Source organism: Spinacia oleracea, chromosome 2 (genome assembly GCF_020520425.1).
Source record: "Spinacia oleracea cultivar Varoflay chromosome 2, BTI_SOV_V1, whole genome shotgun sequence".
Classification (NCBI taxonomy): Eukaryota; Viridiplantae; Streptophyta; class Magnoliopsida; order Caryophyllales; family Amaranthaceae; genus Spinacia; species Spinacia oleracea.
The window spans coordinates 19,675,292-19,691,334 of record NC_079488.1 but is presented as its reverse complement, the minus strand read 5'-3'; the positions used below and the strand labels follow the sequence as shown (position 1 = coordinate 19,691,334).

Sequence of the window (16,043 nt, the reverse complement as noted above, 5' to 3'; positions counted from 1 at the left end):
GAGTCTTTTCAACAGCTTTAGACGGAGCTCTATTTATAGTGAGTGCAGCTGTATTTAGTGTATGTCCCCAAAATTCTATTGGAAGTTCGGCCTGACCCATCATTGATCTAACCATGTCTAGCAAGGTTCTATTCCTCTCTTCCGACACACCGTTCCATTGAGGTGTTCCAGGAGTAGTCCATTCTGATAGAATTCCACATTCTTTCAGATGGTCATCAAATTCATAGCTCAGATATTTACCGCCTCTATCAGACCGCAATGCCTTAATCTATTTTCCTAATTGATTCTCTACTTCACTCTGAAATTCCTTGAATTTGTCAAAGGATTCAGACTTATGCTTCATTAGGTAGACATCACCATATCTACTGAAGTCATCAGTGAAAGTGATAAAGTAGCTGAAACCACCTCTAGCATTTGTACTCATTGGTCCACATACATCTGTATGGATTAAACCCAATGGTTCATTTGCTCTTTCTCCTACTTTAGAGAAAGGTTTCTTTGTCATTTTGCCAAGTAAACATGATTCTCACTTACCATAATCCTCGAAGTCAAATGGTTCTAGAATTCCTTCCTTTTGAAGTCTTTCTATGCGTTTCAAGTTAATATGGCCTAATCGACAATGCCACAGATAGGTGAGATCTGAATTGTTCTTTTTGGCCTTTTTGGTATTTATGTTATAAACTTGTTTGTCGTGATCTAATAAATAAAGTCCATTGACTAATCAAGCAGATCCATAAAACATCTCTTTAAAATAAAACGAGCAACTATTGTCTTTTATTAAAAAGGAAATTCCCTTAGCATCTTAGCAAGAAACATAAATGATGTTTTTAGTAAGACTTGGAACATGGAAACAATCTTCCAGTTCCAAAACTAGCCCAGAGGGCAACGAGAAATAATAAGTTCCTACAACTAATGCAGCAATCCGTGGTCCATTTCCCACTCGTAGGTCGACTTCACCCTTGCTTAACCTTCTTCTTCTTCTTAGTCCCTGTGAATTGGAACATATGTGTGAGCCACAACCTGTATCTAATACCCAAGAAGTTGAATTAGCAAGTATACAGTCTATAACGAAAATACCTGAAGATGGAACGACTGTTCCGTTCTTCTGATCTTCCTTAAGCTTTGGACATTCTCTCTTGTAATGGCCAATTCCATCACAATAAAGACAGCTTGATGTGGACTTGTCCAACTTTGTCTTCTTTCTTGACTCAGCATTGCCCTTGGACTTTCCACCTTTCTTGAGGGGTCTCCCTTTAGCCTTGAGTAAACCTTTGGCTTCACAGTCGAGTACTATCTCAGCCTTTCTGACAAGGTGAACAAACTCTGCAACTGTTTCTTCTCTTGGTTCACTTAGGTATAGTTGCTTGAAGCGACCAAACCCACTGTGCAGTGAATTGAGCAAGATAGAGACTGCCATCCTTTCGCTTATTGGCATCCCACTGAGGTTCCATGTGGAGCTTATGCTTTCATATTTTGATCGCCTAAGTCTGCTAGGGGGGCTCTTAATTGGCCACTTTTCACTGAAATTGGCCACTTTTCATATAGACACTGAAATTGGCCACTTTTCACTGAAATTGGCCCTACGAATTATATATAGACTGAAATTGGCCACTTTTCACTTTCAAGCTAAATTGATTTTGCAATGGGGCTCTTAATGAAACCATCATAAATACCCTATGCTTTATTACTGATAGCCATTTGGGTAAAACACTTGAACTTATGCTCAGCAACTGGAACTGAATATTTGAGTCTTACTATTACTACCAACCAACTTTTGATAAAAACCAAAACAAGGAGGAGCTTCTGATATCTCTGCCTGTGAGTCCAATATACTTCTACTATATTTATTAACACAACATGGCTCAATGCGGTTCGGTATTCAAACTTTCAGGCTACATTACAATAAAACTAAGCGAGAATGCTCATACAGGCACTTCAATGCTTGAATCATTTGGGTATAACACATACAACATGCATTCAAGAAAACATTTCGTCTAGCAAGTACCGTTAAACAACTTTGTACAATATAAAAGTCTAGAAATTCTATCTTTAAAGGTGAGTGACCAAGACGTTAGCAATCAACATATTAACGAGTTTGACAAGAAATAGGCTGGTAGAAAATTATATGGTAAGAATGTCCTTTTTTTCAAACATTTTTATGTAATAAATTCGATGATAGGAGCTATTACCCAAAAATTTGTATTATGAGAAGCTCTTGTAAACATTAAGTCTTCTTATCATCTTCAGCTAACACTTGGGAAGCACATATTCCTTAATACAATATAAACTAAGTCTGACTTCATCAATACTTATGGTATGACAGGGAGGTTGTGATTGACACTTATGTTTAGACAATTGGTGTGGTACAAAGCCGCTTGTACAAGGTATGGACTTGCAGGCTGCTAGCAATTTAGACTGGAAACAAGACTTTTTTGACTTCGAGCGCAATCGGTGATTAAATTAGAAGGTATGGGGTACAACTACCACTTTTAGGCCTACATCGCTTTAGACAGTACCACCTAGTCTGACTAAATGGTACGAGTGTGATTTGTCAAAAACATTTATATTCACATTGCACTTTTGAGAAAACTCTCAATACTTGACAGATAGCAAATCACAACCGATCGCCTGGTCTTACATTAGATAGCTTCCCTCTGGACATTTGAAACTTATGAGCCTTTACCAAACATCACCCAACAACCCAGGTTGCTTAAAATGCTGGTAGAAAATAAAATGGTTGCATCCGCCTATTACCATGGAATTATGAACGTACATACTTGATATGGAGTACTAAAATTGGAATTTATAGCAGGTCGAATGACACAATGACCGTCTTTAATTATGGTTAAGACTCTAGGAAGTAGTTTACCAGAAAGCCAAGAATATCTACTAAAGAACACAAGGATTTGAAAGAGACACCTTATCATACATTTTTTTAACACTTTCTTTTGGTCCATTAATTGAGAAAACTTCTGGTACTAACCAGCATCAAATAAAGTGGTATAAATAACATTTAACTTCCAAAACGTTTGCTCAAAACAATCTCCCATACTGGGCACCTAGAATTTTTTTGGTAAAAAGTAAAAGATTAAACTATATGACGCATGACAAGGGAGTATGACATTGGCATGAGTGTATGACATTGTAGACCGGTAACAGACTTAGACCGGCGCGAGGTGTTTACACTAATATACTGTCGACTGCACGACCGATAGTCTTTTGAGGACTGACAGAGAAATAGCTGACTGCAACCTACAACATTTTCCACTGCCGAGAACGAATTAGAGGGTATGCGGTATGACTTTTCAAATCAGTCCGGTAGCAAATATGACTCATCAAATCAAGCCGGCAGCAATTGTAGGCCGATAGCAGCCAGCAAGAAACCAAAATAAAACTTTCATAAGCAGAAGGGAACAATACACGAATTTCCAAACATTATTGAAACAACACTCGAAACTTAATGCATTGAGAACACATATTGGGTCACACTTCAGACGCGCAGAATAACTTTTATATTCCCGCACCTTCTTCTTTTTGCTCTTAAGGATACATCAAGCTTAGTTCGGTAGTAAATTTAAACCGGCAAGAATATATGAGTGTTCACCCAATGTTAAACTTTTCCTAATAGGTATTGAGAGGTTACTCTAGAATTTGTAGATTATACTTTTACTATAATACTGTGATTTTTGCCAGTGGGTAAAATATGGCTTCGGTTGGAACCGACTATTACCGGGAGGGTGCATGCTGAAAGAACTAATCTCAGGTCAACTTGAGGTTGGCTAATAAATACTAATTAATACTTGTCGCAATTGTCATACTCTTAAACACTTGTCGTAGTAGGCATAATCTTAATTTTAGAATCCGTAATTTTAGCCGGCAATAATGCAGTCGGCAATGGGTCAGGTAATTTTACGGGGTGTTCTTAGCCAGGTAATCTTTACCGACATTATGCAGCCGGCAATTAATCAGGTAATCTTTACCAGCAATAATACAGTCGGCAATGAAGCAGGTCATTTCAAACGGCAAGTAATGGGTACGTTAATCATGGATGGGCGTTGAATAATCAAAACATCATCTTAATCACACAAATAAGGAGAGAGAAAGCTTAGCTTTGGTATCGTGTTCCGGTAGCGTCGCCGTTAGCGGAGCAATTCAGCAACCAACACTTAGTCGGTGTTGCTATGTTTATGCCCAAATTACGCACTTCCCTTTACCCTTACTTTGATGCTTGCCTTTTCCTTTTCTTTTTCTTTTTCTTCTTTTAACTGAGTTTCTTAGATTTGAACCTTCCAAATTTATGAATTTGAGACTGAATTTGTTTTGGGGAGTAATTTGTTTTGGGTGATAGACTCTGCAATGGCTTTTTGTTTTGGGTAATAGAATCTGCAGTGGCTTTTTTTTTTGTAAGCCGTAGTTTAGCTTGAGGAGAGAAATCAAAATTTTTCTTTTCTATATTTTTATTTTTATCTTTGCTTATTTGTGGATGTCGAAGAATTGCGATGGGTTTATGTATTCTGTATACAGCTTTTACATGTTTCTTTGTAGATCTGAGAGGATGAAAATGGGTTTTTATGTTCGGAGATTCTGGGCACAATGGTACGTTATTGTGCCCCTCCTTCTAGCGCCAATTGTTCCGATATTGGAATCAGGTGGTGTGGTCGGATCTTCGTATCTTAAATGTGGAGGTGATTTCCTGCAAAGTGAACCCCGAATCCGGAGGAGGTTTCCCGGATCGGAGCCTCCGACGCCCAACATTAATAATATATCATAAAGAGATGGAATACAGAGAGGAGGGAGTAGAGAGTGTAGAGAGGTCTCTTTTACCTTCCCCCGTAAATGAGTATTTATAGGGATTTGATAGATTATTAGGTCATAGATTGGGCCTTGGCCTTTATTACTCTTTGGGCCCATAATACTAGAATATTCTGGTATAGAATTGGGCCTACGGGAGTATCCCGTACACCAACTAAGTCAGGAAGTCAAGAATTTCTTGGAAGATATGTTTAGTTGACATTTCAGGCTTGTTGATATATCAATGAGGTTACTTATTGATGTTATGCAAGGAAGAATGGCAGGTATTACAAAAAGGAGCAGCTTTGTGATAGCAACGTCAGTAGATGCCCACATATTATTTGTCAAAATGCCTGAATTAAGCTCATCTCTCGAGCATAGCGGTTGCCGAAACTAAGATTCGAACTCAGTGCCGAGGCTCGGTGCCGAAGTTAAGTGTCGAAGCTCATCTCCCGAGCATAGTATCTACCGAGCACATCAGTCTCGAAGCTCGTCTCCAGAGCTTTGAAAAGTTCCGAAATTCAATGGGCTTTACTTGTCAGTGCCAAGGTGTGGACCAAGGTCCGAACCACAATGTCGAGGGTAAACAGAGCACATTCAATGTGTTAATCCACGTACGGAGAAATGAAACACTTCACAACTGTGAATTACAAACCTCATTTCCATGGCCCAGTTGCAAGCTCAAAGCTAAGTTTCTCTATAAATTAATGTGATATTTTATGAAATCATCATGCTTTCTTATACCATAACTAATTTAGTTTGATAGAAAACTGGTACATCTATGTTGTTTGTCATTGATACACTGTTGTTTGGCAGACCTCATAGTTGAGTTCATAATAATCAACTTGGTCGTGAAAGCTACTACAAAAGAAACTTCATGACTACAACTTCAGTTGACGCCCACAAGGTGTTTGACAAAATACCTCAAAGACTAGCCAAAGGTGAAGATTAGTCTCCCGAAGAGCTTCCCGAGATCCAAACAACATGCTGAGGCAACTACTCGGGGATCCGAAGGTGGAGCTACGGACCGAGCCCTCGCTCCCCGAGGCTAAACTTAGTACCTGAAAGTTAGTGCCAGAGTCAGCAACTCCCTAGCTCAGCACCAAAACTCAGTTCAGATAATTACGAAGCTCATTTGCTAAGGGTGACCAAGCGGAAAGCTAAATCAATACTAAAAGAGAAACTCAACGGGCAAAAAGGAAAAGCCACCCACCATGTGGAGGCAAAGCTCCGAAGCTCATAACAGCGTTCACTGCGAGATTCGAGGCCGAAGGGCAATGCCGAGAACACCAACTCCCGAGCTCTATGATCACTGCCAAAGCTGGGCTGCAGTTTTTGACTCGAGGTTAACTAATCAAAAGGTGAAGCCAAGGTCTGAACAAGGCCGAAACTCATGCTCATCGGGGTTTCAAAGCAAAATACACACCGAGTAATCGGCATAAATTCTACAATGAAGTCAGACCTTATTCCTTGAAAGATTTAAAGGCTGACATTATTTGCTGCTGCTCATCAAGTGTTTGATAAAATTACTCAATGACCAATTAAAGGTGAAAAATCAACTCCCGAACTCAATGCCGAGGCTCAGTGCCGAATTACATCTCCCGATCATAGCAGCTCATGAGCTCAGCGCCGAAGTCGGTGCCAAAGAGCAGGGCCGAGCATAGTAGCTCCCGAAGCTCATAGCCGAATCTCGTGGCCGAAGCTCATAGCTGAAACTCATGGACGAAGCTCATAGCTGAAACAACAACATCGATCATCTTTACCAAGCTTAGTAATATGAATTTGAGATTCTGAGTTGGATTCCCGTTCTTATTCCATATGAATTTGAGAAATAAGTTGATTTCTCTTTATTTGAGAAACAAGTTTCTCCTATCGGATATTTCATGAAATACCCCCGAGGTTTAAGTTAATTCACCAGGTACCCTCGTTGTTTCAGTAATCTACCAGGTACCCCTCAGGTTTCATTTTCTCGCATGACTTAACCCTGCCGTTAAGTGGCCGTTAGAAACTTTTTTTCACCAGGCACCCTCGTAATTTATTTCACCAGGTACCCCTGAGGTTTTTTAGATTTTCACCAGGTGCCCTTTGTTAGGTTATGATACATATGACATTTACATAGATCATGCGGAAACAACCATTAACCCAGGAAACATATTATTTACACATAATCATATAGCATAATTAGATGCATACTCTTTGTTGCGTGCCCTCCCTAGCTGCGCCCGAACCGAACAAGAACAAGTCTTTTAGGACTCCAAGTGTCGTCCCTCCGTAGATAGTCCACAGCACGTCCGGATCCGCCTTAAGATTGACCAACTAGAATCGCCCTTAAGGTACTAGAAAATTTCGGCACTTTTGAGCAAGATGTGTGTTTGATTTTCTCTCAAAAACTCACTTTTGAATACTTTGAAACTTGTATATAAATTATGACCCCTAGGCCTTTATTTATAGAGTTATGGAAAAGGAATCGTAATCCTAGTAGGATGCGAATTAATTGGAATTAGAATCCTACATGAATTCTATTTAATTAATTTATCCAATTAGGAATAGACATTTAATCATACACTGACTCTTGCTGATTCAGGAATCACGCATGAGCACAAACTCACACACACACGGCAGCCACAAGGACTGCCCATGCGTGCGAGCTGTAGCCCACGCAGCAAGGCCCACGCATCCGTGGCCTTGGCGCGCGCTGGGCTTGTGCGTGCTTGCTGGGCGACGGCCTGGCTTCGTGCTGGGCCTTCGTCCGGCAGGCCTCGTCCGATGCTAATTCGTACGATACGCTTCCGATTAAATTTCCATTTCCGGAATCTATTTCCGATACGAACAATATTTAATATTTCCGATTCCGGAATTAATTTCCGTTTCGAACAAATATTTAATATTTCCGTTTCCGGAATTATTTTCCGATTCCGGCAATATTTCCGATTCTGACAATATTTCCGTTTCCGGCAATATTTCCGATTCTGGTAATATTTCCATTTCCAATAATATTTTCCGATACGTACCATGTTTCCGTTTCCGGTAACATCTACGACTTGGATAATATTCATATTTCCGATACGATCCATATTTCCGTTTCCGGCAATATCATCGTTTCCGGAGTATTCATTTCTTGCCTGTGACGATCTTAGCTCCCACTGAAACCAAGATCCGTCGGTTCCGAATATTCATAGATGGAGTATTTAATGCCATTAAATACTTGATCCGTTTACGTACTATTTGTGTGACCCTACGGGTTCAGTCAAGAGTAAGCTGTGGATTAATATCATTAATTCCACTTGAACTGAAGCGGCCTCTAGCTAGGCATTCAGCTCACTTGATCTCACTGAATTATTAACTTGTTAATTAATACTGAACCGCATTTATTAGACTTAACATAGAATGCATACTTGGACCAAGGGCATTATTTCCTTCAGTCTCCCACTTGTCCTTAGGGACAAGTGTGCATTTCCTAATTCCTTTGTCGCTCGATGCTTGCTCTTGAACATAAGGTAAGAGTTGTCATCCTTATTATGTCCAGAGGTGTTCCTCGGTTTCAGAGTTCAACTGATCAAATAAACAGATAATCATAGCCTATGATTCATCCGAGCACGGCCATGCATTTCACAGTTTCTAGCTCTCCGAGTGGCCTTGTACAACTTTTAAGCATCTCATCCCGATTTATGGGAGGACAATCCCAATCTTGCGATCTTGAGATTAGACTTCGTTTGATAGGTGATTACCTGAGCGTTGCCTTTATAGCCTCCTTTTACGGTGCGACGGTTGGTCAACGTCAAAGCAACCAGTTCTCAAACAAGTAATCTCAAATCACTCAGGTATTGAGGATTTAGTGTCTAATAATTTAATGAAATTTACTTATGACAGACTTTCATCTCTTACAGTAAAGTTTCATAGGTCTTGTCCGATACTAGTCTTCCCAAAGTAAGTATCTATGCAAATGATTATGACATTGCCATGTCCACATAGTTCAAGAAACAGAACTACTAGTCATCTTGCATTCTAATCGTCTAACGTTTTCTATGCGTCCAATTTTATAGAAAACTCCGATTAGGGACCATTTTCAACCTTTGACATTCAAGTTCACTTGATAGACATTTCTTAGTCACAGGACTGGTCCTGACAGTCTATCTTGAATATATCGTCAAGTTGAAGGGACTCATCATTTAATAAACCACGAATTAAATGGAAAAATGAATTCCTTTCATTTATTGTGAATGATTAACCAATAATGTTTTACAAAGATTTAAACTCTAAAACTTTAAAACATTAAACAGAGACATCAAAGCCATTCTCCAATATGCTTGATTCCCATAGCTGCAGTGTGCGAGTTGTGCTTCGCTTGCGGCAGAGGTTTAGTTAATGGATCTGATATGTTGTCATCAGTTCCAATTTTGCTTATCTCGACTTCTTTTCTTTCAACGAACTCTCGTAGAAGGTGAAATCTACGAAGTACATGCTTGACTCTCTGGTGGTGTCTAGGCTCTTTTGCCTGTGCAATAGCTCCGTTATTATCACAATACAGGGCTATTGGTCCTTTAATGGAGGGGACTACACCAAGTTCTCCTATGAACTTCCTTAGCCATATAGCTTCCTTTGCTGCTTCATGTGCAGCAATGTACTCCGCTTCAGTTGTAGAATCCGCAATGGTGCTTTGCTTAGCACTTTTCCAGCTTACTGCTCCTCCGTTGAGGCAGAAGACAAACCCAGACTGTGATCTGAAATCATCTTTGTCGGTTTGGAAACTTGCGTCCGTATAGCCTTTAACAATTAATTCATCATCTCCACCATAGACCAGGAAGTCATCTTTGTGCCTTTTCAGGTACTTCGGAATGTTCTTGGCAGCAGTCCAATGCGCCTCTCCTGGGTCTGACTGGTATCTGCTCGTAGCACTGAGTGCGTACGCAACATCCGGGCGTGTACATATCATAGCATACATTATTGAACCAATCAATGATGCATATGGAATCCCATTCATTCGTCTACGCTCATCAAGTGTTTTTGGGCACTGAGTCTTGCTTAGAGTCATTCCATGAGACATGGGTAGGTAGCCTCGCTTGGAGTCCGCCATCTTGAACCTATCAAGCACCTTATTAATATAAGTGCTTTGACTAAGTCCAATCATCCTTTTAGATCTATCTCTGTAAATCTTGATGCCCAATATGTACTGTGCTTCTCCTAGATCCTTCATCGAAAAACATTTCCCAAGCCAAATCTTGACAGAGTTCAACATAGGAATGTCATTTCCGATAAGCAATATGTCGTCGACATATAATACTAGGAAAGCAATTTTGCTCCCACTGACCTTCTTGTATACACAAGATTCGTCCGCGTTCTTGATGAAACCAAAGTCACTGACTGCTTCATCAAAACGTATATTCCAGCTCCTGGATGCCTGCTTCAATCCGTAGATTGATTTCTTTAGCTTGCATACCTTTTTAGCATTCTTTGGATCCTCAAAACCTTCAGGCTGTGTCATAAACACAGTTTCTGTTAAAACGCCGTTTAAGAAAGCAGTTTTGACATCCATCTGCCATATTTCGTAATCGTAATATGCAGCGATTGCTAACATTATTCGAATAGACTTTAGCATTGCAACTGGTGAAAAGGTTTCATCGTAATCCACACCGTGGACTTGCCTGTAACCTTTTGCAACCAATCTAGCTTTGAAAACTTCAAGTTTCCCATCCTTGTCCTTTTTCAGTTTGAAAACCCATTTGCTTCCAATGGCTTGGTAGCCATCTGGCAAATCGACCAAATCCCATACTTGGTTTTCAGACATGGAGTCTAATTCAGATTGCATGGCTTCTTGCCATTGCTTGGAGCTAGGGCTCGTCATAGCTTGCTTGTAAGTCGCAGGTTCATCACTTTCAAGTAATAGAACGTCATAGCTCTCGTTCGTCAAAATACCTAAGTACCTTTCCGGTTGAGATCTATATCTTTGCGATCTACGCGGGGTAACATTTCTAGATTGACCATGATTCTCACCAGATTCTTCTAAAGATCTCTGAGTTTCATCCTGAATGTCATCTTGAGCATTCTCTAGAGTTTGTTGTTCGACTCGAATTTCTTCGAGGTCTACTTTTCTCCCACTTGTCATTTTGGAAATGTGATCCTTCTCCAAAAAGACACCATCTCGAGCAACAAACACTTTGTTCTCAGATGTATTGTAGAAGTAATACCCCTTTGTTTCCTTTGGATAGCCCACAAGGATACATTTGTCAGATTTTGGATGAAGTTTGTCTGAAATTAATCGTTTGACGTATACTTCACATCCCCAAATCTTAAGAAAAGACACATTTGGAGGCTTTCCAAACCATAATTCGTATGGAGTCTTTTCGACAGCTTTAGACGGAGCTCTATTTATAGTGAGTGCAGCTGTATTTAGTGCATGTCCCCAAAATTCTAATGGAAGTTCGGCCTGACCCATCATTGACCTGACCATGTCTAGCAAGGTTCTGTTCCTCCGTTCTGACACACCGTTCCATTGTGGTGTTCCAGGAGGAGTCAATTCTGATAGAATTCCACATTCTTTCAGATGGTCATCAAATTCATAGCTCAGATATTCACCGCCTCTATCAGACCGCAGCGCCTTAATCTTCTTGCCTAATTGATTCTCTACTTCACTCTGAAATTCCTTGAATTTGTCAAAGGATTCAGACTTATGCTTCATTAGGTAGACATAACCATACCTACTGAAGTCATCAGTGAAAGTGATAAAGTAGCTGAAACCACCTCTAGCATTTGTACTCATTGGTCCACATACATCTGTATGGATTAAACCCAATAGTTCATTTGCTCTTTCTTCAACTTTAGAGAAAGGTTGCTTTGTCATTTTGCCAAGTAAACATGATTCGCATTTACCATAATCCTCTAAGTCAAATGGTTCTAGAATTCCTTCCCTTTGAAGTCTTTCTAAGCGTTTCAAGTTTATATGGCCTAATCGACAATGCCACAGATAGGTGAGATCTGAATCATCCTTTTTGGCCTTTTTGGTATTTATGTTATATACTTGTTTGTCGTGATCTAATAAATAAAGTCCATTGACTAATCTAGCAGATCCATAAAACATCTCTTTAAAATAAAACGAACAACTATTGTCTTTTATTATAAAGGAAAATCCCTTAGCATCTAAGCAAGAAACTGAAATGATGTTTTTAGTAAGACTTGGAACATGGAAACATTCTTCCAGTTCCAAAACTAGCCCGGAGGGCAACGACAAATAGTAAGTTCCTACGGCTAATGCAGCAATCCGTGCTCCATTTCCCACTCGTAGGTCGACTTCACCCTTGCTTAACTTTCTACTTCTTCTTAGTCCCTGTGGATTGGAACATAAGTGTGAGCCACAACCTGTATCTAATACCCAAGAAGTTGAATTAGCAAGTATACAGTCTATAACGAAAATACCTGAAGATGGAACGACTGTTCCGTTCTTCTGATCTTCCTTTAGCTTTGGACATTCTCTTTTGTAATGGCCTATTCCATCACAATAAAGACAGCTTGATGTGGACTTGTCCTGCTTTGATTTAGCATTGCCCTTGGACTTTCCACCTTTCTTGAATGGTCTCTTTCTAGCCTTGAGTAAATCTTTGGCTTCACAGTCCAGTACTATTTCAGCCTTTCTGACAAGGTGAATAAATTCTGCAACTGTTTCTTCTCTTGGTTCACTTAGGTATTGTTGCTTGAAGCGACCAAACCCACTGTGTAGTGAATTGAGCAAGACAGAGACTGCCATCCTTTCGCTTATTGGTGTTCCTAGTAGACTTAGGCGATCAAAATATGAACACATAAGATCCACATGGAACCTCAGTGGAACGCCTACCCTCTGTTTAGTGCGAAGGAGCTGAACATGTGTTTCTTGGACCTCCATCCTATAACACCTGTTGGGAGAACTAACCTTTAGCCCAGACATTGATTCAATCAACTCATGGACGTTCAGGTCCCTGTCCTCCGTACTTCCACGACAGATATCCCTCAGATTCTTGATGAGCGTAAAAGGTTCATAGGCTACAAACCTTCTAGCCCAATTATCAGGGATATTGTTCAGCATGAGACTCATAACCTTTTTGAGATCCGCATCCCAGGCGTAAAATCTCTCAGGGGTCATGTCTCTGGCATAGTAGCTTGGCATGGGATGTGATAGTACATACTCAAGTCCATTGAGTTTGACTATTTCAACTAGCTTAGCTTCCCATTCAAGAAAATTTGTCAGGTTCAGCTTGACCATAAGCTCAGAACCCATGATGATGTTTTGATTGTTGTTTGCCATATTAAAACTACAATTGAAAAGAATAATCAAATAAATAACCATTCACAGTTTCTCTTAATAAACTTAAATTCTAGCATACATGCATAATTCAATGTTTATTAAGCATTTTATTCAAGTTATGTGTTCCGGCAGGTGTGAATAAAATGATTCCAAGATCCTAAAATCATTGAAGAACTAAGCACAGTTTGTCGACTTAATCCTAGAACATCTTAGGTAAGCAAAAGCCTTTTGCTAATAGTCTAGAAACTATTCTTGGTTGATAGGTACGTCTAAGAACTTATTAGGTAAACCTATCGAATTTGCCACGACATAAAAGGACTCCTTACTTATATCGTTGAGTTTCACCAAAACTAACATGTACTCACAATTATTTGTGTACCTTGCCCCTTTAGGACCAATAAGTAACACCTCGCTGAGCGAAAACTATTACTAGATTGATGTAAAGGATATCCAAGCAAGTGTATATTTTGGCATGGCACCTTTTAACTCAATTTTTAAGTTTGGAACTTAAGGCTCTTACTATGTTGGTTAGATTTTAAGTGAACTAAAATCCTTAATCATGCAACATAATCAAGCTTTTGATCTCATGCATTTTAAGACATATTTAAAGCAATAAATAACTTAAAACATGCATAAGATATTTGTGATCTAGTATGGCCCGACTTCATCTTGAAGCTTTGACTTCAAAGTCCGTCTTGAAAATCTCCGTGGGAGGCACCATTTTCTTCAAATAGGATAAGCTATAGCTAATTACAACTATTTGATGGTACGCAGACCATATTTGAATTGAAAAATAACTTTGGTACTTTAGACCAATTACATTCAAATTAATGGTACGCAGACCATATTTTCTATCCTATTTGGGCCATACTAGTCACTTCATAACCTGCAAAACAGTACATATACAATATATACCATTCACCCATTCATTATCATGAATGGCCCACATAGCTGGTTAGTAAAACACATTATGCATCACGTAAACATTTGCAGCAATTAATCAAGGTCACCAATAATCTACCAATTATTCAGTCCTTATTAATTCTAATCGAGTTGTTTTAACTTAAGGATTTGTAGACCTAATCAAGAGTTTATGACTAAAAAGCGCTCCCACTCAAACCAATAAATTCATATGCTTTACTAATTTTAAACATAAAATTGTATTTCTAGTCTAACCGGAAACATACAAATTTAATTAAAATTTAAAGCTCATATAAATTTATAATTGAATCCAAAAATTTAATTTAATTTCAGTCGCATTTAAATTAATTCATGATTTTAATTTTAGTAAAATAATTAGAATAAATTCCATTTATTATAATTATAATATTCAAAATTAAAATCCAAGAAATTAATTCAAATTATTAATTTTAAAATTAATTAAAATTACGTGAACTGAAATTTTCAAATTAAACATTCAAAACGATCTAATCGTAACGCAAACACCCTACGCGTTGCACGCCCATGGGCCGTACGCACACAGCCATTGCTGGCCATGTGCGCGCAGCCCATGCGCTCGTAGCATAGCTGCTGCTGTCCCAACGCAAGCCTCCGCACAGCGCCCCATCGCACGCGAGCTATCGCTCGCAGTGCGCGCGCGAGATCGCTCGCTGGGCGCGCTGGCTCGCTCGCTGGCGCGCGAGATCGCTCGCTGGCGCGCGAGATCGCTCGCTGGCGCGCGAGATCGCTCGCTGCGCGCGCGCGATCGCTCGCTGCGCGCGCGCGAGCCATCGCTCGCTGGTGCGCGACATCGCTCGCTGGGCGGGCGACGTCGCGCGCTGTGCGCGCGAGTGATGCTGTGCGCAGCGCTCGTGGCACGCGAGCTTGCGCTCGCTGCGCGCGAGGCTGCGCGCACTTGTGCGAGGCAGCGCGCGTTGTGGCGCAGCTCGCTTGCTGCCCACACGCGACTGCCTTGGCTCGCCCCTCGCCCATGCCCATACGTTCATTGCTCGTGGCACACGACACAAGGCAGGGCTGCTGCCTTGCGCTCGTGCACTATGCCCTTGCTCATTGCATTCGTGCCGCACGGGCGACGAGCTCCCTTGCTCGTCGTCGCATGCCCGCATTATACAACACCCCTTAAGGGTAACACGAAGCGTCCATTGCTTCGTGCGTGCAAGTTATTTGAACGAATCGCATAAAAATTTAAAATTTATATTTAAAATTAATGACAAATTAATAAATATTATTAATTTCATAATTTTAGGGCGAAAAATCGAAATTTATTATCCAATTGATTTCCGATTGATATGGATTCAAGTCTAGGTCATAAAAATTTAAAATTTATCGTAAATTTACAATTTTTATGGTGGTTTTTAATCATAGGTTTCTAATTAAATTACAATTAATTATGAAAATCAAATTAATTCTAAATTATTCTAATTTTCAACAAATTAATCATAATTACAAATTAGATTGCATAATTAACAAGACTAGGCATTCAAACTTGTTAAACATATGCAGTAGGTCAATCAAAAATTCAAGATTTATCAACAGGAATCGCAAATATTTAATTTAACATCTTAAATTTACGAAATTTTGCATTCGAAAAACTAAAACCTTCGAAAAGTCATAGTTAGGCTTCGAATTTGAGAATTCTGGGTTCGGCAGAAAAATACTATTTTTGTCAAAATTTCAGAATGCCTTTTACATGCGGAATTGACACAAAAATCACTCAATTCCGATGAGTAATGAAGAAACTGCCGAAAAACTGCGTACATATAATTAAATAAACGCAATTTGCAATTAATTAACAATTACGAAAATTAATCACCCCTTTTAATTCTTGCAAATTTGTAATATTTAACCATGTTCATGCAATTTAGATTATGAAAATAATAAGGGGCTCGTGATACCACTGTTAGGTTATGATACATATGACATTTACATAGATCATGCGGAAACAACCATTAACCCAGGAAACATATTATTTACACATAATCATATAGCATAATTAGATGCATACTCTTTGTTGCGTGCC

At 39.6% G+C, this 16,043-nt stretch overlaps 1 protein-coding gene across 1 annotated transcript; it reads right to left on the bottom strand.

The window, feature by feature from the left end:
• Positions 1-745: 745 nt before the first annotated feature.
• On the bottom strand, positions 746-5,051 carry LOC130467767 (uncharacterized). The gene is made up of 2 exons (XM_056836535.1): positions 1,078-5,051; positions 746-988 (listed from the first exon to the last, which is right to left on the bottom strand). Exons 1-2 carry the CDS (start codon positions 1,433-1,435, stop codon positions 954-956), a joined length of 393 nt encoding a protein of 130 aa, XP_056692513.1. The 5' UTR covers positions 1,436-5,051; the 3' UTR covers positions 746-953.
• Positions 5,052-16,043: the final 10,992 nt, after the last annotated feature.

What these genes read in the sequence shown, in the direction of transcription:
- LOC130467767 (XM_056836535.1), bottom strand. Translation starts at nt 1,435, where the DNA reads ATGCCAATAAGCGAAAGGATGGCAGTCTCTATCTTGCTCAATTCACTG. An exon ending in AACAGTCGTTCCATCTTCAG is followed by an intron (nt 989 to 1,077) that starts GTATTTTCGTTA and finishes TCCAATTCACAG; the next exon opens with GGACTAAGAAGAAGAAGAAG.